General features: G+C 42.9%; 1 protein-coding gene across 2 annotated transcripts in view; it reads left to right on the top strand.

Annotated features, from left to right (window-relative positions):
• vps54 (VPS54 subunit of GARP complex) overlaps nt 1–22,657 on the top strand; it is a 31,015-nt gene extending 8,358 nt beyond the window's left edge. The window contains exons 4-24 of one of the 2 annotated variants that reach the window (XM_049572478.1): nt 2,497–2,581; nt 3,720–3,754; nt 3,855–3,986; nt 4,071–4,456; nt 5,745–5,871; nt 6,242–6,271; nt 7,264–7,371; nt 7,578–7,633; nt 8,853–8,949; nt 9,182–9,513; nt 9,894–10,023; nt 10,418–10,599; nt 12,187–12,299; nt 13,901–13,964; nt 14,124–14,229; nt 16,940–17,027; nt 17,169–17,290; nt 17,640–17,720; nt 17,828–17,935; nt 18,541–18,635; nt 19,631–22,657. In XM_049572478.1, coding sequence (XP_049428435.1) covers nt 2,497–2,581; nt 3,720–3,754; nt 3,855–3,986; nt 4,071–4,456; nt 5,745–5,871; nt 6,242–6,271; nt 7,264–7,371; nt 7,578–7,633; nt 8,853–8,949; nt 9,182–9,513; nt 9,894–10,023; nt 10,418–10,599; nt 12,187–12,299; nt 13,901–13,964; nt 14,124–14,229; nt 16,940–17,027; nt 17,169–17,290; nt 17,640–17,720; nt 17,828–17,935; nt 18,541–18,635; nt 19,631–19,736 — 2,583 coding nt within the window. In that variant the 3' untranslated portion in view covers nt 19,737–22,657. The remainder of the gene's footprint in view (nt 1–2,496; nt 2,582–3,719; nt 3,755–3,854; nt 3,987–4,070; nt 4,457–5,744; nt 5,872–6,241; nt 6,272–7,263; nt 7,372–7,577; nt 7,634–8,852; nt 8,950–9,181; nt 9,514–9,893; nt 10,024–10,417; nt 10,600–12,186; nt 12,300–13,900; nt 13,965–14,123; nt 14,230–16,939; nt 17,028–17,168; nt 17,291–17,639; nt 17,721–17,827; nt 17,936–18,540; nt 18,636–19,630) is intronic. The other variant, XM_049572479.1, reaches the window with a different exon arrangement.
• The last annotated feature ends 2,635 nt before the right edge of the window (nt 22,658–25,292 follow it).

Here is a 25,292-nt window from a genome sequence, read left to right on the forward strand (position 1 = left end):
CTACAGCAACACTAAACCCCTGAGCTTGCCTGAGAAGGACTAAATGCACAAAGCTGCTATTTTTAAATATCCCATGAATGAAGGCTGCTTCGTATGATATGTGATGAAACTCCTCTGAATATGTCGCATAAACACGTTAAAGTAACACCAGACTGTTTCTGCTGCTGAAGTAAAGAGTGGAGGAGTAGTTAATGACTGACGACGTCTGTCTGACTGACACATTTATAATAACAGGAGCTGATTAACAGTGTGTGGATGATTTTACTGACAAAATATGATGTGTTTTATCCCAGTTCTCATCACACAGGTGTTTCATGTTAAGTTGAGCTGCAGTGATGAATCAGAGTGTAAAAGTAGCAGCACTGTCAGCCATCACTGAGGATTCAAACAAACTTTGCATCATTTTAAATCCTGCTAAAATCATGTGTTTAGTGTGTGAATGATCTCTGTGTTTGTTAGGGCTGCAACGATTAGTCGACTAATAAAATAATCGGTGACTATTTCAGTACTCGACTAATCGGTTTGAGTCATTTTTCATAGGAAAGTACTATAAAAACACCCCAGAATACTCTTATTGCAGCTTCTTACGGTCAAACATTGGCAGCTTTACACACTCTCCCGTGACAGTGAACTAAAACCCTTTGGCGTGAGTACGAAACAAGACATTAAATGACATCATTTTGGGGTTTGGGAGAGACAGACCGATATTTTTCAACATTTTAACACATTTTTCGATAAAATGATTAGTCGACTAATTGAAGAAATAATCGACAGATTAGTCGACAGTGAAAATAATCGTTAGTTGCAGCCCTAGTGTTTGAATGGAGCTCTGTTTGAAAACCAGTGGAAACAGTGAAATGATTCTCCTGACTCTGGACTTCTGCTCACTGATTCTTTTGTCTTCAGTGATCTGATTGGTCAGAGGTCGGGATGTTGACCGGCTGTGATCAGGTCAGCTGTTCAGCATCAGTTACCATGGTGATTTATGCCGGTAAAAAGAGAACCAGCTTTGTAGTACTGAAAACCCAGAGTTAACCCTGAAGTTACCTCACTAACTCCAACTCCTGCGTCGTAGTACAGGCGTCTGTCCTTTCCTTACGATGACTGTGAACCAGCCAGAGCCCTAACGAGCTCATTAAGGGCTGGTAGAAGTTGTCTGAGACCTCAAATGTCTTGGGGTGCCCGAACTTCTGCACGCTGCTCCTTTTTGTTTTACTCTAATATTGTACAAAACAGAAATAAAACCCTGATCCTCACCTTTAACGTCATGCCATTTGCAGTTCATCTTCGTGTTCACTAACAAAAGGGCTGCCCAAACTTCATCATGCCACTGTAACGTTCAGATTAAATCCCATATCAAAGTATTTAACATTTTTATTGTTGACAGTATGAAAACTGGTGAGTCTGCTCTCTACTGAAATCTGTCAGGGCAGTGTTGTTCCTCCGCTTGTGTACTTTATTATTTATGATTGTGCCGTGGTTGTTGTAAAACTGTAGCGGTGCACCGCAGATGAGATTTTAATGGGGAACACTTACAATATGTGACCACAGTAAAACATCAGGGAGGAGCCAGGAACATGGAGGCGTCCTGCTGCTCAGCTGAACGTGTCGACCGTTTCCTGTTTTATTATCAGATCAAATCATTAGACACGTCAAACGCTGGAAATGGAACAAGCCTCAGTGTTGTACGGTGGAATCTGGGACACATTTTTAATGTTGTAACGCTGTGTTCGACAACACAACAGAATCTGGAGGAGCACATAAAGTGTTTTCATCTGAATCCTTTCTGACATGTCGTGGTTTGGGTCTTGTACTGATTTGCTTTGCGCTGACATTTTTAGACCTGACAGAGTATTAGAATATCTCGGGTTTGTTTTACATTCCTCACGTCACATCCTTTTTTTGTTGTTTTAGCTGCATGTGTGTTTTAAGGTCTTTTTTTTCTCATTCTTCCTGTTTGTTGGGTCATGAAGTTTCGTCACAAATCTGCTCATACAGCAGCTTTTTATTCCTTCTTTAAAACATTATTACTCAGCTTTATCTTCACGCCCTTACAGCTGTGAAAGGGAGTAAACGTTTTGAAATTGGTTATAAAACTCTTCAGATAAGCCGACTGTGGTTTTAAACTCCAGGCTGAGTTGTTTATGAACTTTGTCACCTGAACCGACTTCTTTTCGTTCCTGTAAGAGCTGTTGAGTTCTTAGAAATGTCACCATCGACATGTCATTGTCACATCGTGTTCATTTCCCCCTTCAGGTTTCAGGGTGATGTGTTAGAGACGATAAAACAATGAGACCGAAGAACAGCTGTCAGACGTTCCCCTGATGCTTCCTTATTCCTGTGGCGTGCTGCTTGTAACCGTGGCCTTTGGAAACTTTCCTCTTTGTCATTGAGCGCCACCCTCAGGCCAAACACATCAAAGTGCGGCTGCAGATGTTGAGTTTCAGTCAGAATGATCCTGAAGCTTTTTTGTGTTTTCTGTGTTTTTACTTTTAGAGGGAAAGAATCCACGAGCGCTGCAAGACGATCTGTCCCAACAAAGACGACGTGGACGCTGTCTCCAGTATCACCACCAACCACGGTATGAATTATTAACCAGCTGCTGCTGCTGCAGGACGCTCCCTGACCGCCTCCGCTCCAGTCCATAAAATGACCCACACACATGCACAGACCTCCCACCACCAGTGTCGTGCTCCTCTGCAGCGGGACACGCCTGATAGCGCTGCAACTAACAGTTACTTTCATTGTTGATTAATCTGTGGATTATTTTCTCGATCATGTCATCAGTAGTTGGTTTATAAAATGTCAGAATATGGTAAAAAAAAAAATGTTGATCTGTGTTTCCTTAGCTCAAGATGACGTCCTCAGATTCCTTATTTTGTCCACACTTCCTGTCACAGAGGACAGAAACCAGAAGATACTCACATTTAAGAAGCTGGAATCGGACAATATTTACTTTTTCCTTTAGTAAATAAATCAAACTGATTAATAATCAAATTAATTTGCTAAATACAGATTGATGTAGAACTCAAAGATGCACTTGAATTGCTCTGAGTTGTAACCGTGGAAACCCCTGACAGGAAATGGCACTTGTAATAAACATCAGGTATGATTTGGTTTCGAGGTTTTGAGATGAGTAATGTGACAGTAGGTTGTTTCTGACTGTTGGCACTTTGCACAGACAGATAGTTTCATTATCTCCCTTTAATTTAGGGCAGCAGCTATAATTATTTCATTGTTGATTAACCTGCTTATTATCTTCTTGATTCATTTTTTTGTCAGTAAAATGTCAGAAAATAGTGGAACATGCCGAGCTGTGTAATTTCCCAGACCAAGGTAGAGCTGCTCCCGATGAGGCGTTTTCCTAGTCGACCAATAGTCGTCGCTTCACTGTGACATCATAACGTTCTACATAAAATACTTCTCTGTCTCAGCGTCATATCTCAGGAACAGAAGGGGAGACATTTGGTCAGATACTGAATTGGTGACTCTAATCTTTAAACTGTGCTGATTGTATAGATCTTCTGTGTGTGAAGCATCCATGTTTTCACTGACATGGATGGAGACTGTCAGAGAAAAAGGCGAACAACTGCAGGGCGATAATTCTGGTTATTTATGTATCATTCAACTTTGTTTGTTTATCATGTAAAATGAGCTAAAGCACAACTGACTAATCAATCGATGATGAGAGACTGATTCAGAGCTTTTGTTGTTCCTAGATAAATCCAGAGCTGAGCTGGAACAAGTCCCGAAGGTAACGCGTCGACTTTATTCTGTTTTTATTGGATCAGAGTAGAGGAAACTAAAATTTCTGCTCAGAAACCTGATTTTTATTAACTGAAACTTATTTGCAGATCTTCATGAAGCCTGAGTTTGCTCTGGAGGACCCGGCCACCTTCAACACCGTCCTGCCCTGGTCGCACTTCAACAGTGCCGGTGGGAAGAGCAGCAGAGACGTGGCGTCCTCCAAACTGCTGCAGGAGAAGGTGAACTCTCTCAGAACACACATCACAGGCTTTTCTAAGACACGTAAACTTAAAGTTAAACTCTGTGTCTCTGCCTTCCTGCAGTTGAGTCACTACCTGGACGTGGTGGAGGTGAGCATTGCCCGGCAGATCTCGCTGCGCTCCGAGGCGTTCTTCCACGCCATGTCCTCGCAGCACGAGCTGCAGGACCGGCTGCAGGAAACGCAGCGGGCCGTGGCCGTCCTGCGGGGCCGAACTGCCGCCATCGACAGGGTCATGTGCCAGGGGCCTCTACAGGCCCTCCGCACCGCCCTGACCCGCAACAACTGCGTAAAGCTGCACAACAAACTGAAGTTAATGGCCGCGGTGCATCAGACGCAGCCCACCGTGCAGCTGCTGCTCTCCACATCTGAGTTCGTCGGAGCGTTGGAGCTCATCTCCACCACCAAGGAGGTGCTGCAGCAGGAGCTGCAGGGAATCCACAGCTTCAGGTGAGTGGGCAGGTGTCTGTGTTGATGCTCTACAAACAGCCATTGTACCAAATGTGTGTGGATGTTAATGTAAGCTGAACATTTTCAGCCACTGCAGATTTGTCTTTGCCTCAGTTGAAGCAGCCCAGCGCTCATTTATCCTCCCTTACATACAAAAAGAGACACTTAAATTTCACGTTCTTCACGTTGGCATAGATCCATCGGTCTTACATGGACCTCCACTTTTCTTGGGCTCCTCTCCAGTTCACATTTAATGCCGTCCAGTCTCCTCCCAGCTGTTTGCCCCTGTGCGTGGCGTCATATAGATGTTAAAATCTCTGACCAACTTGCATAACCTCTCTCGTCTTTATCAGGTCCTCGTCGTGTCATATGGTCGTGTCTCGCTTGAACTGTTGGCTATACTGCTCATATGATTTCCTGTGGTCCCGCTCTGTTTGTATCCGTGAGCTTTCAGAAAACATGCACGAATACGGATGACAAGAACGCAGGTTACGGACAGAAGGCTCCGTCTGTGTGTGGATACGTATCTAAAGTTGAGCCTTTACAACAAACTCACATTTATGTGTGTGAGTGTGTTGTGTGTTTCCACTGACTTTGTGTTCAGGCTGAAAATCCGTCGACCGCCTGATCACACCATAAGAAGGCTCTGTGAAATTCATTTGCCTGTTGCAAAATAAATACAAAGAGGAAGTCTCTTCCTGAGTTGCTGCTCTTTCAGCAGAGCCTGATAATATAAGACTGAGTGTCGTAACATTTTAAATACAAGTGCAGTGCCTGTTGAAAACCTGCCTGATCAGAACAGGAACTATAACTGCTCGGCCTGTGGTGTTGCTGCTGGAAGCTTTTGTCGACAACGCTCATCCAGACACCTTCACACTCAACACCTTACGAGCAGTACACCTGGGTTCACACAACCAAATCTGAATTCATTGTGGAGGAAAATAAAGAACAATTGGAGCCCTTGATTCGTCCAAGTCTGCTTTTATTTTTAGTCACGTTTCAGCTATCATAATTTGTGCAGTCTTTTTATGGCAACAGTAAGATTTAAGTCTATTTTTAGTCAAAGACAGACGAGCATAGATGAGAGCATCATGAGGCTGAATCTTCACAGCAGAAGATGATGAGCGCAGTGACAGGCGGGTTTGCTGTTTAGCAATAATGATAATAATATCCAGGTTTTTAAAAGAGATCTAGTCACAGTCTTTAAAGCCTCCGTACAGGAAGTTGTAGACTCACTTCATCTCACTGTCTGACTGTCTGTGTGTGTTTCTGTCCGCCTGTCCCTCAGACATCTGGGCTCGCAGCTGTGTGAGCTGGAGAAGCTGATCGATAAGATGATGGTGGAGGATTTCAGCATGTACGCACGCAGCGACCTGAACCGCAGCCTGAGGGACGAGCCACAGGTCCTCGAGAAGGTCTGAACACACTCCTCCATCACCTCCAAACCATTCATTCATTCATTCATCCCTGAGTCTGTCACCTTTTATAGTTAAACCCTCTTCACACAGTATTTACCCCAGTGCCTGATGGGAACTATAACTCTGAAGCTTGTCATAAATATAAGAACACAACTAGACAAACGTGGATCAGCCACAGGTGAAAGAAATCAGCTGAGGGGAGTTATGTCACGTGACACAAAGGATGTGAGTTATTTAAAATCAGTAAATGTGGAGTGGAATTTGTCAACAAAAAGACAGATTTCCAACAATCACATTTACTCAGAGAGACGCCTCTCAGCACTGATGTGAACTGTTGTGTGTTTAACGGATGCTGTGCCCATCACAGGTCCACCAACCAAACGCTGCCTCACAGAAGGTGGGACACACACACACACACACACACACACATATACATGAAAATCCCATCAAAATCACGCCTGCTGCTGAAATCAGTCTCGTTGTTGCAGTGTGAGTCAGTGATCCATCAAATCCTGAATGTAATTATTTGAGTGTTTGTTTTAACGTGCTTGGAGCGCCAGGTGGGAGGAGTTAGCGTCTTCAGGAGGATTCAGATGGTGTCAAGTAGCTCATCAAGCTCCAGAACGCTCATTAAACAACTTAGTCGTTATAAGTCGTTATAATGAGAAACCTTCTTTCACAGCTAGCGGCCACGTTTTGTAAGAAGCAAATGTATTGTCAGCCACCTCTGCACCCATGGGCGTGTTTCACACCTCGTTTCCACTTATGGCTTCCACAGAGTTTCTGATTACGAGTTAACATTTGTACCCATGTGGTGAATCTGTCTGATCTCCAAGCAGGTTAAATAAACCCTCTGAGTGTGAGTTAAATGTGTTTTACTTTAATTCATTCTGAAGGATGATCTTTGAGTTTGGGTTGGGCTCTCCTTTTTTTAAATTTTTAATTTACTATATATTAATATTTATTTTCAGTCGAATCATACAGTGATAAAGTAAGGATTTTAATGCTGTAGTGCAAAATGAATGTTTGCATCAAATACTGTTGAACAAAATCTTCTTTAAACAACTCAATTAATCCTTAATTTAATCAGGTCTGATTATTTACAGCTGGTTGTGTTTTTGTGTCTCTTTTGCAATTTAAAAATTCATCCTGTGTGTTTTAGATAGATAGATTGAGTTAGATAATCATAGTGTCAATATCTAGACAATAATTATGAATTATGGAGTTGTTGTTTGTGATCTCAGCTTGTGAAAGAAATCTTAATTTATGTATAATCTAATTAAATTTCTTGTCGTGTGAAACGCTGCTGATCGAGTTTGACTTGCACAAATTTGGAATCTGTTGTTGAGGAATTGTTATTTTTTGCTTTTATTTCTGTGTGTGTTTCAGGAGCGTCTGGAGTCTCTGGTGTTCGGCCTGCTGCGGCAGAGGAAGCTGGACTTTCTGGACATTTACAGCGATGAGATGATCATGGCTGCGAAGGCCATCGTCTCTCAGGTACAACAGCTGACAGCGACTGTGTGAAGCACATTAACCTGCAGATCAGTCATCAAACATTCAGTTGTTATTTTATTATATGTTATATTAATAGTTTCCCGTTTACCTAATTGGTCGACTACCGTTTGGTCGACTGTTCGGGGGGGCAGTCCTGTTTATTATGTAATGACGTAACTCTCCTCATCTGTCGTGTTTGTGTTTTTCAGTGTGTGGCAGAAAATGTTTTGCACATAGAAGAAATTGACACTGAAGTCGTCACTAAGTAAGTGAGAAATGTGAATGTAAGCTGATTCAAAGGGTGACACTGCTAGCCATCATATACTGTGATCACATATTGGTTTTGTTACTTTACTGTGGCATTTACAAATTGAACTGCATCAGTGTGACCTGGATTTGTCACATATTGCTGGACATCATAGACTGTAAACTTCTTTTTAAATGTATTATATCATGATATATGTCAATATTGTGGGTTAGAGTCACAGTTACGTGTCACCTGTATCGCCTTCTCTAGAGTACAGTTGTTTCTTTTTAGTGAGTTTGTTGTTGTAACAGGAATTCTCTGGGGTTTTTTTTAATGATAATAATAGTAATAACTTTAAAAGTGCTATATAAATGAAAGAAAATGAAATCAAAGAGCTAAAAGTGATTAACTTTAGATAAGATGTGTGATTAATTCAGAGGTGAATCATTCAGCACTGACATTAAAGGTCATCACTTTAAACTTTGTGAGGAATCAGGACTGTTGAGTCTCATAAATGGCAGGTAGATAATGTTCCCAGGAGCTCCCAGGAGGCCACGTACTGGTTTCCGCATGACCCCTAACAGCGGTTACGGAAAATGAATGAATGTATCAGTGTGTTGTGTGCACTCATTTCCTAATAAGGAGGCAAACTAGCTAAAAAATGGAATTTAATTCAGTTTAATTTAAGAAATCCTTCACAGGGAACCTGTTTGTTGCTATTTTTATGTGGGAATTGTTAGTGTGTGACACATCACAGGCCCTGACTGGCAGCCAGTGTGAGGGATGATAACATTTAAAGGAGAAAGCTGTGAGTTGGACGATCGGTCGCTTTGTTGGACGCAGCAAATTACAACACAGCACCAGCGAAGACGACCTACTGCTGAAATAAAAGAGGAAAAACTGTCAGTAGACAGAATCATGAAAGCTGTCTTACCTTTTCTTATTTTTATCATGTTATGTCGTGATAAGAGTGATGACACACGTTCTAGAAGCTGTTGTGCACAGATATAAACACAGGTGCATTGAGATTTTGGCTCGCCCTTTGGTGTGCCTCGGGGACAAAAAGTTTGTAAACCACTGGTCTAGGAATAAAAGCATCGGATCAGGACTCTGTATTGGCAGATAAATGATTCATTTATCAGTAAAGGTGACTGGGACATCCCTAATTATGATATAGAAATGACTCTCATGTCACAGGATGCCTTTGACTTTATATAAAATGTGTATGTGTCTGAAGGCTAGCTGACCAGATGCGTCTGATGACGTTCCCTCAGTGGTTTGAGCTGCTGAAAACCGTCTTTGAGAGTTTCCTTCTCTTCCTGCAGAGGATCAAGGTGAGTTAAATGTCTCAGCTACAGAAAATGATCCCGCATGATTGACTCATCTCATTCAGTCAGTGTTCAGAGGGAGGCTCAGGTATCATAGATGTGGTAAGAAAAGAAATGTAAATGTAACAGACTAATCCATGAGCAGAGGTCTACGTAGAAGATTATTCAAGCGCTTAACCGGCTCAGGTGTCATCAAAACATGACTGGATGCATCTTTTATTTCCCATCTGTCTCCCAGGCCACTCTGAGTGTGGTTAAAAACGTGGTTCTGGAGGTTCTGGCATCAAACCAGAAGAACCGGCTCCTGGAGGAGGTCGGGTCCGGAGCTTCAGTCCAGGAGGCTCCCCACGGCACGTCGCTCCTGCAGGGGGAGGCCGAGCTGGCCTACCTCACCCACGAGGGTCTGTTCATCAGCGACGCTCTGAACGACGCCCAGCAGCAGCAGCAGGCGGTCCAGGATCAGAGCTCCACTGTGGGCTCCAGGATCCAGCAGAGTCGGGTGGAGGCAGCCAGCAGCGACTCTGCATCCGGGACATCAGAGACCTCCGTCAGCAGGGAGCAGAGCTTCATGTACGTCACTCTGCTTTACCTTCAGCAGTAACGAGCTTTGTTGGGGTTCGGTTTGGTTCGTTCTGTAACTCTGACACAGAACATGTTGACACAGATTGCTCAGATGATGACGTGGTTATGAGCAACTTTTATATTTTGACCAGTAACTCCCTCGAGGTTTGGAATTAAATAATGTTTTCAAGTTCAAATTGGTGACTCTAAATTGTCCGTAGGTGTGAATGTGAGTGTGAATAGTTGTCTGTCTCTGTGTGTCAGCCCTGTGATAGTCTGGTGACCTGTCCAGGGTGAACCCGGTGTTAATTTTAAGATGGCAGGTGAAGTTTTCAGGTGTCTTGTCTGTAAATGTGTCAGACAGTGAGTGTGTGTGTGTTTTTGTTCAGGTCCGGTGAGAACATGATGCCCACTGATCTGGAGCTGAACCGTGTGATCAATAACATCCAGGAGCTGCTTTACAACGCGTCCGACGTCAGCCACGACCGCTGTGTCAAAGTCCTCACAGCCAGAGCCAAGGTACGATATAAACATCAGCTCACATCAGACACTAATGACGACATTATTATCGCATAAGATAATTATCTTATATATGAAGTTTATTTCCTAATGTCTGTATGTGAAATGAGCCGACACCGAACTGCTTAATTCAAATGTCAGAAACTAAATAGGTGCACTCAGGATCACATCGATGCAGAAAGGTGAAGTTAAACAACAGCAGCCTAAACAGAGTGTGTCCACGTCTCTCATGATGCTCCAGTTTGTTTCATTTTTGCAGAGGTCGATATTTTCATGTGTTTGTTTTGCGAAGAGGAAAACTCACTGAATTCAACAAAACTTATTCAAACCTCGAAGTGTTTTCATAAATGTTAAGATTTGGTTTGACCTCTGGTATCGTCTCTGTCTCCAACAGGACGGCTCTCTGGAGCGTCTCAGCTCGGCGGAGTTTGTGTGCCTCTCTCAGGCCGTGGAGGGTTTCGTCAGGGACACAGAGGAGCTGTGCGGCAGGCGCAGCGTCTCCCTGAGGGGGGCGCTGCAGAGCCAGGCCAACCGCTTTGTCCACCGCTTCCACGAAGAGCGCAAGACCAAACTCAGGTAACCTGCAGCTCAAATATGAAGTACACAGATATGGAAGATATACTCGTACACATTCATATCTGCCCAAACCCTGTACATGAACTTGACTACATACACTAGAACTAAGGGAGTTTACATTTCTACTGCTCGTATCAGGAGGGGAGAGGAAGAAGAAACAGTCGTGGAGTTTTACAAAGTCTGCTCTTAATGTGGGCATAAATTTGATCAATTTATTGCAGATTTAATTGAATATGTTCTTTTGGATCCTTGAAGAGAAGGTCAACTTTTCCATTTTAAATATTTCTAAAATTATTACATACGTATCTTCCAAAGTAGGTGGTGCTGGGTTTAGCTGTTTTATAGTGACTGATTTCTTACTTGCAGCCAAGTTGGCCTGCAGCAGCTTTGTGTCTCTCCCCTGTTTCAAAAACACAACGTGACCCAGATAAAGAGTCTCTAAGTTCAGAGGTACTTTAGGCTAAGGGTGCTCTCTTACTGTTTGGTTCAGTTCAGTCAAACTCAAGTTAGTTTGCCCCCTCAGTGCGGTTCGTTTGGGCAGGTGTGAACACAGCAATCACACTCAGGTGTGAACACACCAAAACAACCGGACTGAGACCTTCTTGAAGAGGTGGTCTCAGTCCGGTTCCAAAGGAACTCTGGTGCGGTTGGTTTGTGGTGAGAAGGTGTTCCGACCTGGATGTGAAGCAACTGCAGTCACATGACACATTGTTTGGGTTAAACATGAGCATGTTACAGTCCTGGAGGATTATTAATGTGCACCTCCTCCTGTACTGCCTTAATATGCACATTCAGCACATCCAATGCATCAAAACATTGTTTTCTAGTTGGAGCCGCGTTTGCCTCGTTTTCAAACTGTATGCTTTGACTAAAATGAACAATGACAGCAATATAGTCCACGATGAGCAGCGCTAAAATCAACCTGCGTAGTTGTCCCTCCATTGTGACATTAGAAAGTGTCACATTTATCTTGCAAGTGTACTCTTCTTCAACGTTTGCTTTACTTCCTGGATTTTTCCCACATGGAAATTCTGACCAATCAAGAGCAGCTTTCTCACACAAGGCATTTGATCTGGTCCTCTTGTAAATGCTGCCGTGAGAACACGAACCAACTCTAGGCAATTATACAACTTTGGAACAACATGAGTCCCTGATTCAGACCAGAGGAGACCACTCTAGGGCTGACAGCAGCCTGAGACACAAACTCAATTTGGGACAATCCCAAGAAAACATCCAGTATTATTAACTCTTTGTTCTTCGTGCAACAATCTGAATTTGTAAAGTCACTAAAGCTGTCAGATAAATATTGTGAAATAGAATCAGAAAGTGATGTGAGAAGAAGATACTCAAGTCAAGTACAAGTCCTGCATATTTGTACTTAAGTACAGTGCTTGAGTAAATGTACTTGGTTCCATTCAATCACTGAAGTTTATATCAGTATCAAACATGAAAAGGTTGAGGAGTGTTCATATGATTTAGTTCCTGCTTTTATAATGTTGAGTTTAACTTTTTAAACTCTTCCAGTTCTTTGTTTTGCAGTGTCGGCTCTGTTTGTGTGTCCTGATGTTGTCTGTCGTTTATTTGCAGCCTCCTCCTGGATAATGAGCGCTGGAAGCAGGCGGAGGTTCCTGCTGAGTTTCAGGATCTTGTGAACTCCATTGCTGATGGAAGAATAACACTACCAGAGCGCAAAATCCCAGGTGACCAAAAAACACCAAAACCTTTAACACATACAACCTCTCAAAACTGTAATAACAGAAGTTACTGGAACTGGCTGATAATCATTTTACTATAAAACACTTACACACATGAGTGATGTGGATGTTATCATACTCTGTAACATCACACTTCATGATTTCCTTTTTCTGCACAATCCATGCTTGTGCTAATTTACAGTTTACAGTTTGCATGGTCTTAGTTTAGTGTCTGAGCGTGCTGGTCTTCTTTTCAGCTGCAGCCGAGCTTCAGGGACAAACTGTCCTCACCAAAATGTCTGACTGTTCAGTAGGAATGGGAACATTAAGGTTTTAACAATACTACTACTCTTACATGTCCTTATCGATCGAGAAAAAAAATTAAACAAACTAAGAACAGAATCAACATTGCTTTATTTTCTATGTGTGTTAGTACAGTATATAAATTAATATTCTGCAACGACATTGTTTTGAAGTCAATATCACAGATCACAGCAGACAAGGAAAAACTCCCCAGAAATCCCTTTAACGAGAGAAAAATGGCAGAAACCTCAGCAACCTGAATGAACCACTGTTCTAGACTATAACATACCCGGGGTGGATGTGGTAACGGGAGATGAACTACGAGCTAGGTGGTCGAAAACGGAGCATTTCTCCACTTGTATGTGATTCACTTTGTCTGGATGTGTCCAAAGATTGCTCGTGTTTCTGCCCTCACATGAAAAGAAGTTGTTGAACTTATGGCAACAAGCAGTGTCGGCATTAATTCTTGTGAAGTATACTTAGGAGCATTTTGCGCTCTCCGCTGTCGTCACTGAGAGCATGGTGTGACGCAGAGTGGCAGACGTGGCCCCGCCCCACGCACATGCAGCCGGCTGTGAGGCTCCGACACCTCTGGGTTGAACAGCAGAAATGCATCAGTGATGAATGTCTTCATCTTACTGCAAATTAGAAACAGAGTTGGTGAGATAAATACTGTACAAGATAATGTTTATGTGACCTAAATGAACAAGAAATATCTCTTATAAACTAGCAGAACTGTTAACGTTGGAGCTCATCGATACTACAGTCTTTAACAATTCGGCCTCAGGGCCTGTTACACCGGATCTCATTCCCATCCCTACTGTTCAGGGGACAAAACAGGATTTCAGGGGGAAGTTAGCTATGGCTACATGTCTAAAAACAGTGCAACAGCACATGTCCTTTTTTATTTTTATTCAGCCAAAAAGGAACTGGTGATCTTCAACAGCTCTGACACACAAAGTTTTAGCTGTGGGTGTTCTGATTGGCTGCTTGTTGTGTTGACACAAAGGGACTCTGCATTGAAGGATGCAAGATGTTGTGGACATGGACGTGTATCCGTCTGTCAGATAGAGGACAGAAAGTGCTCCATAAATACGTAATACAACATCGTGGGTGTGGATCAGCTCCCGTTTGACCTTCACTCTGATAAAAGACAGGAAATATGAGCTGTGATCAATAATCTGTTTGGGAATCATTTCTGATAATCATCAGAGAGACGTCACTTCTCAGAGCAAACAGAGCTCCGTTAATGTATGTGAAGATTTGAAGACTTCAGCTGTGACATGTTGACTTCCTGTGTGCAGGTCCAGAGGACAGGAAGCCCACCGAGTTCCTGCTCGTCAACGGGCAGAAATACGCTGTCGTCGGGTACGTGACCTCCTACAGCCACAGATGGAACATTCCTGATGTAACACATCAGTTAAACCAAAGCACACAGTACTGTTAATGTAGGACGATAAAAGACGGCAGGACACTGACCTGTGAGGAGTTTGTTTGTGACCATCGTCTCTTTGTTTTTGTTTTCAGGACGGTTCTGCTGCTGATCCGGATCTTTCTGGAATACTGTCAGTGTGTTAACGACATCCCATCCATCGCCACCGACATGCTGACACGTCTGTCGGACCTCCTCAAGGTCAGAACCACCTTGAACCCTCAGACCACATCATGTTCAGTTAGCGCTTAGCTGGTCATGAAGTGTTATGTTAAAGAGTGGAGGTTAAGGGTAGGATGAGGGTGATGGGAAGGGTGAGATCTTATTGCTTAAAAAGTAAATTGCGTCTTCATATAATGTGAATTATAAAGTTCATTAATGCTACATTCGGTCTCATTTATTCATGACAGCATTGTAGCAGGGTCAGGGTTGGGATCCGGATCCGGTTCTTTTTTGGAACTGGGTCCAAAGTTTGGGTTCTGGAACCGTTTCCATCACATTTGGAGTAACGGTTCCTGCAAATGGTTCCTAGATTGTAAAAAAAAAAAAAAACGTCACGTGCATTTCCATTAGAGCGCGGCACGGGCCGCATATTTCTGTCCGAACCCGATCGAGCCCGACATTATTTAATGACTAAAGTTTGTGTCACACAGTTGTCATGGTTACAGGCTATTTAACAGGCCGGGCGTGCACCGTGGGTGCTCCGCGGAGAGGGAGACCTCCGTGTTTGAGACAGGAGCGGGCGGCGGGAGGTCCGATGCTTCCAGCGAGGGGAGCGGTAGAAACAAACAGCCAATGTGTGTCTGTGTGTGTTATGTTCAGGTGTTGTCACGTAAATAACAGTGCCCAAGCATGAATGCATTTAAGTATTTTTTATTACATTGCTGTGGTTAATTTGAGGTAATAGTGTTACTGTAGAAATCAGAGAATCACTTCTTGTTGTTATATATTCTCAGGGAGATGATACAAGCTCTAAATCTGAAATACACACCACACACAAATGTGTATTTTCATCTAATTGTACTGTGCAACAGTTAGAATAAAGTTTTTGTATTTGTATGACTGCATCTGTGTTTATTATATACTTGTTTAAGTATAGCAAGTATAATGAATATAATGTAGGAATCGGTAAGGAATCGGAATCGTTAAAATCCTAACGAGTCCCAACCCTAAGCAGGGTTCAGACCGCAGTCAGGTTGGTGGGTTTGTCTTGTACCAGAGGAGGCTGCAGTTTGTAGCGGCATGTCGTGTTCGGACTCTGTCTGCAGCTATACATGTCTCAAACCCACGGCCGCTACAGCAGGGTCGTAGCCTTTGTACACGCCCACACCGTCATCAGCAGCTGTTTCTAAACTTCTCACTTTTAAAATTTAACATTTACATTTTTAAGCTGTAGAAATGCTGCAGACTGAATCAAAACAATGGACACAGCCATGATGAGTTTTTTCATCTTGGCTGACGCCATCTTAGATTTTTGAAGCGGGATTCACACGGTCATAGAAAACCTGGAAAGGTCAGTCTCATTTTCCAGGCCTGGACAAGTCGTGCAATTTTGTTGTGTGTAATGAAATAAATTGTTAGAGCAATCTTCCAGGTATAACTCTCCACGTCATGTAACATTACAGCGAATTTATTTTCTGTAAGTTAGCTGGTGACATAACGTGGCGCTAATATGCATCAGCTAAGAGCTGCACGATACATCGTTTCAGCATCGACATTGTAATGTGAGCAAACAACTTATTCGATGCCTGATACAAATGGAAAACTTTAAAATGGTTCTTATTTTCCATGACTAATACTGGCCAAGCCTTCCGCTTTTAGATGTTACATGTCTGTGACGTAGCGTGACGCTGTTTGTCATGGCAAGTGTGACCAAACACTGATCAAGACTCTTTTAGGTGACCAAAACATTACAGCTGACTTTCATGAACATACTGAAATAGCAACAGCTACGGCTACACCTATACTCTGAATCTGTGGTTACGCTACCTGACTGACGTTGCTATGGTAGCCACTTGTCAATCAGCCACCCCTAAGTGTCACTCAGAGTAATCATGCTCTTAATTATGCATAACTGTAAGCCTTAATAAAATGTAAACAGCTGAGTTATATAAAAATTCAGCCCCTGTACAGTTGTCAGAAATGTTAGATGTTCACACGTGAGTCGTCAACGGTGACAGCGTGTCTAACAGCTTCGTCAAGTGCAGCCGATGCTGGTATATAACAGTAAAAAGACGGGGACCTCGACACTTCAGAGGCACATGATGAAGGCTTGCCATGGAAAGAAAGACGAGAGTCAGTTTTCAATGTCCACGTTTGTGTCCTTCGAAAAATGTCGGGTTTAAACCGGGCTCGGGCTCACATGATTACAGTCACCAGGCCGGGCTCGGACAGAGCACGCACAGGCTTGGGTGGGGTTGGGCTGGATTTTTTGGGCCCGATCTAAGCTCTTATCTCTGGACCATCATTGAAGCTGGAGAATGACGGTAACAATTTTCTGCTGTGAAAAATCACCCAATAAAAGCTTCTTAACACAACAGGACACGTTCCAGCAGGAATATGATCTGAAGTTGGGGAGAAATTTACATCAGCATCCAAGATTACATGTTTCTGTGACGTTAGCATGTAGCTACATGTAGCAGTGTATGTGATGTAAACACTTGCAACAAAACTGTCACAAGCTGATGTCATTACTGACGCCAGAGTTGAAAAAAAAAACCTGTTAGAAACAGAGCATTGGAGCCTGAGGTTTTCACAGGGATTGTTTTTCTATACCTTCACCTTATTATCTGTAACTGTGGCCATGTTTAATATGACCCTCCAACACTGTAGCATTATACATGTGACAGTAAATAAGGGAAAGCACAACAGGTCCCGTTTAAATTATCACCGTGTTTTTGTGTTTCTGCAGCACTTCAACTCTCGGAGTTGCCAGCTGGTTCTGGGAGCCGGAGCTCTGCAGGTCGTCGGCCTGAAGACCATCACCACCAAAAACCTCGGTATGACCAGCTGCACACATCAGTCACGTTGCTTTTAGGGCTTGTTTATCTGAAAATGAAGATGCTCAGTTTGTCACTCAGCCACAAACACAAGTGTTGTGTCTGCTGTCTAATATTCAGCCTCCATCTGTGTGTTTGCAGCGTTAGCTTCCCGCTGCCTGCAGCTCGTGGTTCACTACATTCCCATCATCAGAGCTCATTTTGAGACCAAACTGCAGCCCAAACAGTTCAGCGTCCTCAGACACTTCGACCACATCACCAAGGTAAAGCACAGAAAGAGATGTACACTTACACACACACGGTGACTTTATGGTTTCCTTACATCACTTCATTCAACATTAAAAAACAAGAAGAAGAAGTGTTCGCATCAGATTTGTGACGATGACTTTTACAGCTGATCCAAGAGAGTTTTTGAAGAGTTTATTTAGCTCAAGAAGGAGGAGAATTTTCTCAACACATGAAGGAACACGTTCCCTCTGAGATGTAGTGGAGCAGAAGTATTAAGTAGCGTGAAATGAAAATTTAATTGTGAACATTTCATCTCTCTGCTTTGAGTCATTGTGGTAAAATGTTGTGGTCCGTGTTGCTGAGGCTGTTTGTTATATTTTGCAGGACTACAACGATCACATAGCAGAGATATCTGCTAAGCTGGTGGCCATCATGGACAGTCTGTTTGAGAAGGTTTTATCTAAGGTGAGATCAGGTGTTCTGCACGTCAGCTTTCAGTTTGATCACTGAACACATGTTGATGCTGATCTGTCAGGACGTATTTGTTGTTGTTGTTGTTGTTGTGTGCTCAGTATGAAGTGAAGGCTCCCATGCCCTCGGCCTGCTTCAGAAACGTCTGCAAACAGATGGCGAAGATGCACGAAGCCATTTCTGAACTTCTACCTGAAGAGCAGACGCAGGTGAGACTCGACACAACTCACCCCTCTGTTGTTATTGTAATGCATCATGGTTTGTTTTTGTGTGTGTGTGTGTGTGTTCCGAGGCCTGTACGACGAAGCAGGATTTGAAGTTAGCGACGTAACTTCACCTACTGTGAAACTGATTCACCAGCATAAATCAGTCTGTATGTTTACATGACATTAGAGAAAATGGATTTATTGTGCATGCTGACTAAAACCGGACTTTTAAAATATCTGTAGGCATGTTGAGACATTGAGAAATTTGATTTAGTACGATTGCAGTGGGACTAACACACCCAGATAATGTGCATGTATACAGTCAGTCCGACCCAAACTGGCTGAGGCGCTCTGAGCATGCTCCACAAGTTAGCTACGGCTAACTTGTTTGTCCATTGTTTGGTCTGTGACGTAATAGGTCAACAGGAAGAAGGTAACCAGCTTCATGATACCCGTTGTCTGACAGTCAGCGTTAGGCTTACTGAAACCAGATAACGAGAAGATATGTTGGGTATGTTGAACTGGCTTCGTAGTACCGGCCTCTGATGTGCAGCTGTGTGAACATAAATCTGCTGCAGGCTCACACAGATGTGTGTTTTCCTGTACAGATGTTGTTTCTGAGGATTAATGCCAGTTATAAGATGCACCTGAAGAGGCAGCTGGCTCGACTGGGGGTCGTTAATGACGGAGGACCACAGCACGGGTAAACCACACACACACACACACACACACACACACGGCTCATTACTAAAGTCACACTTAAAGATAATGACTGACAACTTCCTGGTCCACTGCGAGGAGAATTCAAGTCTCATCGACCGAGGTATTTTTAAAGAATGTATTTTTCACTCTGTCTTCACATCTTCCTGTCTTAATTCATGTCAACACACACAGCTGTTTGTGGCTGGAGAAGATAAACTGAACAACATCTACGAATAGTTTAAGGGTCGCGTCAAATATGAACTCAGTTTCCTGCTCGTTGTCTCTGTAAACTGCTTTTGGAGTTTTTAAGCCCAGTTCAGACCAAAGATTCGCAATGATATTAAAACCGTTTTAGAACGTTGCAGAGAAAAGTGTCAGCAGTGTGAACTGGCCGGTCTGAGCTGGACTCAAGCCGACTGATGGTGTCACCTGACACTCAGCTGGTCAAATGGCCGGCAGCTGGTTTTAAAGCACGTCACCTGTTTCAACAGCCAATCAGCTTGTAGTGAAGTCCGCTGGTCAAGTCAGAATGACCGCAGACGGCGCGTTGGCTTGCTGCAGCAGGTGCTCCGTCCCCTCTGAGACCGCTGGTTCCGTCCTCACGGTGTGCTGGTGTCAGACGGTGGGTCACTGTCATGGCGCTGGTTATTTATATTATTGTGGCGTATTGATTATGAATACAGTCTCATTTTTGAGTTCTCCGTGATTGTGAGAAAAGAAAATGTTTTCTCGTGATAAATAATGTCGTTACTTTGAGAAATTAGACTTTTGTTTTCCTGAAAACCAACTTAAAATCGACCTGTTATCATTAAAAAATGAGCTGTTACCTCAATAGCAAAAATAATTCCGGCATTAACAAAATAACTGCACAGACGACCGTTCTCAACTTCCTTAAAAAACAACAAAATAGATTGGGATTAGTGATCCATCACTCGGCTAATCAATGAACAGTTTGAGCTCTTATCTGACAGTTGAATTGACTGTGGTTGTTCGCAGGCTGGTGGTGGTGGACGTTGCCTTCTACACAGAGAACGTCCAGGCGCTGAAGAGCCTCGAGCGGCTCGACCTGAACATGGCCGAGATCTGGGAGCAGAAGAGGTGATGGAGGACGCAGACGGGACGTCCAGGACCGACCGACTGACCCGGAGACGGGGGGGCCGACCTCGGGGGCCGACGGCGGCCTGCTGAGGGTGGAGGAGGCCCGGAGGGACCAAAAATACAAAACTGGGAGTAGAAGCGCAGCAACACACTGGAGGCTTCCTGAACTGCTCCACCTTAAAAGACTTAATCAAGTAACACACAGAGCCTCCTTAAAAACTGCTGCCACCTCATCTCACTGTGTGCAATCCAACAGGAATACTAGTAAATTATTAGAGACACTTTTAGTGGGAGCCAAGGGTGTAGATAATGTTTAAGAAATGGCGGGGTAATTTATTTTTCTGTCGTCTTGAAAACATTCTATACTGTGGCGGACTCTTTCTCCAGATGTCGGAGCTGAAGGGATTTTTTATCACCAATGCACACTGAGACCGATTTTTTTCTGTCGCTGGTTTCACAAACGTTTGCTCAACGTTCCCAGCCGAGGATTCAGGGTTCAGATAACAGAATATTTCTCTCTTTCCTGCTCTGAAAGAATCAACAGGGTTCCTTCACGGTGTTTCCAGACTTTTTCCAAACCTCCTTCATCAGCTGGTTTTGGTTTTATTTGCTGAGGTGACTGCGGTAAAATGGATTCTTAAACTTTTATACTCCAAAACAGGAATATATTCCAGACTTGTTGTGGTCAAGTCCGGGACATCCAGACATTTGGAGACCTGGAGGAACCCAAAAATGTGTAATTGAAGAGTTAATTTCCTTAAAAACTTTAAATAAACAACATCCAGACTGTGAAAGCATTGCGACTCTCCGCTACATCCTGTTGTTACCAAAGTAAAACACTTTCTAATTCAGGAAATAGACTCTTCAGCTACACAATTTTTTTTCCTTCACTCAAATGATGCATTAAATTTTCTTCAGTCGTGACGATCCAGAGACGAAGGTGATTTTTATACGTGTAGTAAATGGATGAGTTTGACTGCAGAACATGAAGCATGAAAATCAGCTGTTGACTCAAACTACTGTTCTCCCTCCTACTGTAGTTTTATTTAATCTGCATGAACAGAACGTGAGCTTTTTGTTTCCTCCGAGGCTCAAATGACTCAAAATGGAACAGAAAATCTGACTTCATTTCCATCTCTACAATCTACATCAGATCTTCTTCTTCTTGTTTTTTAATGAAGAAAACAAACCGCCAGGATTTAATCTGCACAAAGTGACACTTTAATCAAACAATGCGTCTGCAGCAGGTTCGTCCTGTTTTTCCAAAATAAATCAAATGTCAGGAGGTTAAATTAAATTAAATCTCTATCGGCTCCTAAAGTCAGAAGATAATCAAGTGACCAAGTTGTGTCTCCCAGGTGTTTGTGTTCAGGCTGATGTTGGTTACAGGTGGTCACGGTCACACACGAGCCCGCTGACGTGATATCTGTGTTGAATATGAGCAGTGATGGATTTAAAGGACGTAGAAAGCTAGCTTGCTAGCTATTTATCAAGCTTGCTAATAAATGCCGCATCATCCAACGTTATTGGTACATTTTCCATGTCCTTACGTTCTTTGCCTGTCTCTGACTCACCGCCAGCCAGGCAGCATCTCTCATGGTCGGTATGATACAATATCAGCTGCTTAAACACGACAACAGTCAGTGTCTAACTTCTGTGGTGATACTTTGGCTGCTTCTACAAACCGGCAACCGCCATCCACTGAAGGTAACACGCTGTAGATAAATGCGTCATACAACAACTCGAGTTGAGAAAACTTCAACTCAGAGCAGAAAAGCGCCCCACGTCATCTCTTTTTTCCCAATTTTCCAATGGGGTGATTTGAGAGGCGGGGCTTCTGTGGTGGTCACAACAACAAGTTTACAGTTAGTAAACAACGGAGGAGAAACTGGTGGTAGTGGTTGCTGATGACAGACAGCAGGTTGTCAAACTGCCCCTGAGTCATCCTAAAATCTGCCTGTAAGCGTCCATGATGGAGGAGAAGCTCCTGGACCAACTGGTGGTACTCCCCATGATCCAGCCTCTTTTTTAGGGTCTCATGTACCCACACAGATCTCTGTTTATCTGCTGACAGCCTCTCACCCTCAACCAGAGCTACAGACAGCACCCTCTGCCTCAACATGGCAGCAGCTACACACTGATTACTGCAGGATAACTATAACAAACGGTAGATTGATTATACGGGAAGGTTAGAGTGAGGAGGTGAGGCTTCTGTACTGTCAAACTTTTTTGAAACCTTGGCACACTTCAGCCTGAGCAGAGTCTGAACACCTGGCCACACCTGTACAGGTTATTACAGCACTGACTGTGTTCGGCCACTCGGGGCGCCAAAGTGTAGTTTTCTTGAAATGTCAGATTTTCTGTTCCTGAGTGAAGTTCAGTCGTTCTGCGCTCCAGCCCAACAAAACACACCTGACCAGCTGCGGCCACATCATGTCCCGTCTCTGAAATGGACGTCAACACTACAGGCAGCGTTTGGCTCCCAGAAAGTCCAGGATGAAATGACCCCAGGGTCTCATGTCTCTTGTCTCACTGCATTAAACAGCTGACATACTTTCATATAAGTAGTTTGTTTCCAGATTATATCCTGTTATCACGAGAAAGCTCCCGAGGTCATGTGATGCGACAGCTGATCTTGACCGTCCCAGTTTAGAAACAGAAGAGGCTGAATTCAGAGTGTGTGATCATGTGACCGCAGCTGTCAGTCTGTCATCACTGTCTGCTTCAGAAGTGCCTACTTTTGATCTGAGACGACACATCTGAGCTCTCTGCTACAGTGTGCCTACCATACCACTGTGTGTGTGTGTGTGTGTGTGTGTGTGTGTGTGTGTGTGAGAGAGTGAATGAGTTGGGTTGCATGTCTGAGAATCCAAAATGTCTTGAATCCTTCAAACCTGATGTGAATAAAACAGGATGATGGAGCGACTTGTTGTTTTTCAGTTTGTTCATCTGCTGCACGTTTTTATGCCGTGTTCACACTACACGATTACAGACGCAGCGTCGTACGGTGACGGCTGGATCGTGAACAGCAAGTGTCGTACACGATAATCCGTCGTTTCTTCTCATGTGGTGTGTCATTGTAGACGACAACCAACGCCACATCTGGGACGCTTCACGACATCCCGACAGAAAGTTGATTTTCTTTTTGTAGTTCATGACTTCTCCCGTCACAGCCATCACTTTGACCAATAGGAACACAGAGCGATCTGCTGTCACGGAAACTGTGCAACAAGAACACCCCAGGCTTTTAGATATTTCCTGTAAGGGACGTTAGCACACAGAGTAAAAAGGAAACAGCAGAGGCACTTTATCAACGGTTAGCATCAAGCTAGCAAACAGTGTTATTTCTTCATAATGGAGACGAGCATAAAGTAATAAATTAAAAAATCGTGGCTTTTCCTCACCACCTCATTTGAAACAGACCACATTATAAACGGGCCGTTATTTATTATTCCCTCTGTACTTTTATATTTTTTACTTTTTATCTGCTTCCGTTGCCTTGATGAAGTTAATGCATCGCGCCGTCATTTCAAACTCAACTCTTCCTGTATCTGTTTCAAATTAAAAGCCTCTTTTAACTTCAGTTGAGTGAATCCCTTCATTTTCTAAAAGGCTTTTATTGTGAAACATTTGCAGGAACTTGTGGAGGATTTAGTGGCTTGTATGTTTGCATGCTGTGCTTCAAATGTAGCTCCGCCCCTCTGGTGGCACTCTTTACATTACTACAGTAACATTTCAGCTGGCACATGAACAGACACAGTGACTGAAATAACAGTAACAACAATAAAAATAGGACAAGAATAACCTGATGACATCACACACGTCGGGGGTTTATGGTGTGGGCCAATGTGTAGTGTGTCATGTCTGTCAGCCAAGTCACAGCACGATGTTATGACTCCACAATCGTGTAATCTAACATGGTGACCATTGGAATGGACAGTAGTGTCGTGTAGTGTGAACCAGGCATTAGCTTTAAAGGCACAGTTCATATATTGTTTTCTGAGGTGGGGCTGTATGAGATACTGACCTGTAGTCAGTGCGTTACATACAGAAACAGATGGGACCAGCATCTCTGCTGTTTATTAGGGTTAACAGCAAAATTTAATATAGCTACTTTAAAAAAAAAAGACGAATGTTTCCTTGATGACGGTCAGGAAGTCATAAATCGATATACTGTGTGAAATGGATATAGAGGAACATGACTACATAAAACAGATGAATGAATCTGCAGGTAACAGGAAAATTGAATCTCATGTTGGACGTCATCCAGACAAAACTAAGAAGTAATTTTTCCCTCAACTTAACTGATTTACATGACGCTGAAGTTCACGTCTGATTCAGCAGTTAAGGGGAGACTTAAGGGAAAAGTCATTTATATTGCTGAGAGACATCTTTGACTTTTTGTACTTTTTATTGTCGTAAAAGCAGGTTGGACATTTTAGGTAAATCCTCAGTGCTGTCTGAAACTCACTTTCAGATTTGTGAATCCTTTATTCTATTTGTGAAAATGTAAAGCAAGGAGAGAGGCGTTTTTCTCATGTAGACCACATTAGACCAGGTTACTGCTACACTTCTATGGATCAAATCTGGACTAGATTTTTCTAGAGAGTCTAAATATTATTCAAAAACACACTTTCAGATTTGTTAAACCTTTATTCTGTTTGTGAAAATGAGCTAAAAAAAAAAAAAAAAAAAGACATTTCACTGTATTTTTCACATAGACCATGTCAGACCAGGTCCAGATCAAAACCACTATACTGAAACGGATCAAACATGGACTAGATTATCACAGAGAATAAATGTTGATAAAAAAAAACAAATAACCACACAGTTTCACATTTGTGAAATATTTTATTCTATGTAAGGAGATGCAAAAAAAAAAAAAAAAAAAAAAAAAATACATTTGTCTGTGGTTTTCACAAACTGAGGGAGGACCACTGCTCAACCCGGCCAGGTCTTGGTTAAGGTGCTGGAAAAACAACAAAAAAGGTCCACAATTAAAAAAAGGGGGATTTCCGCACACTTAAATTTGCACTAAAATTCACATTTATTGCTTAGCTTTCGGTCAGTAAGACCTTCATCAGAGCATACAACACACACAATGAACAGGCAGGTTAAGAGCATGTCACTCCTGCTCTAATCATCAGCAGTATGAAGGACACCTGTGCACACTCAGTTAGCGGCCACACCACCTTCTGGGGATTGTAGTTTTCAGGTGTAGGCTGTGAATCCTCACAAAAAGACCACATTGAACCAGATCCAGATCGAAAACCACGATACTAAATCCTGTCTAACATGGACTGGATTATCACAGAGAGATTAAATGCTGATAAAACACAGTTTCAGATTCGTAAAATATTCATTCTGCTTGTGAAAATACAAAAAAGGGGACACGTCTAGTATAAATAGTCCTGTCTAGTCCAGAATTGACCAAGTACATTGTTTTTTGATCTGGACCTGGTCTAAAGCGGTCTATGCGTGAAAAACACTGATTTTTTTTTTGCATCTCCACAAATAGAACAGGTTTCACAAATCTGAGACTGTATTTTAAATAATACTG

The sequence above is a fragment of the Epinephelus fuscoguttatus genome, linkage group LG3, assembly GCF_011397635.1.
Source record: "Epinephelus fuscoguttatus linkage group LG3, E.fuscoguttatus.final_Chr_v1".
NCBI classification, from domain to species: Eukaryota; Metazoa; Chordata; class Actinopteri; order Perciformes; family Serranidae; genus Epinephelus; species Epinephelus fuscoguttatus.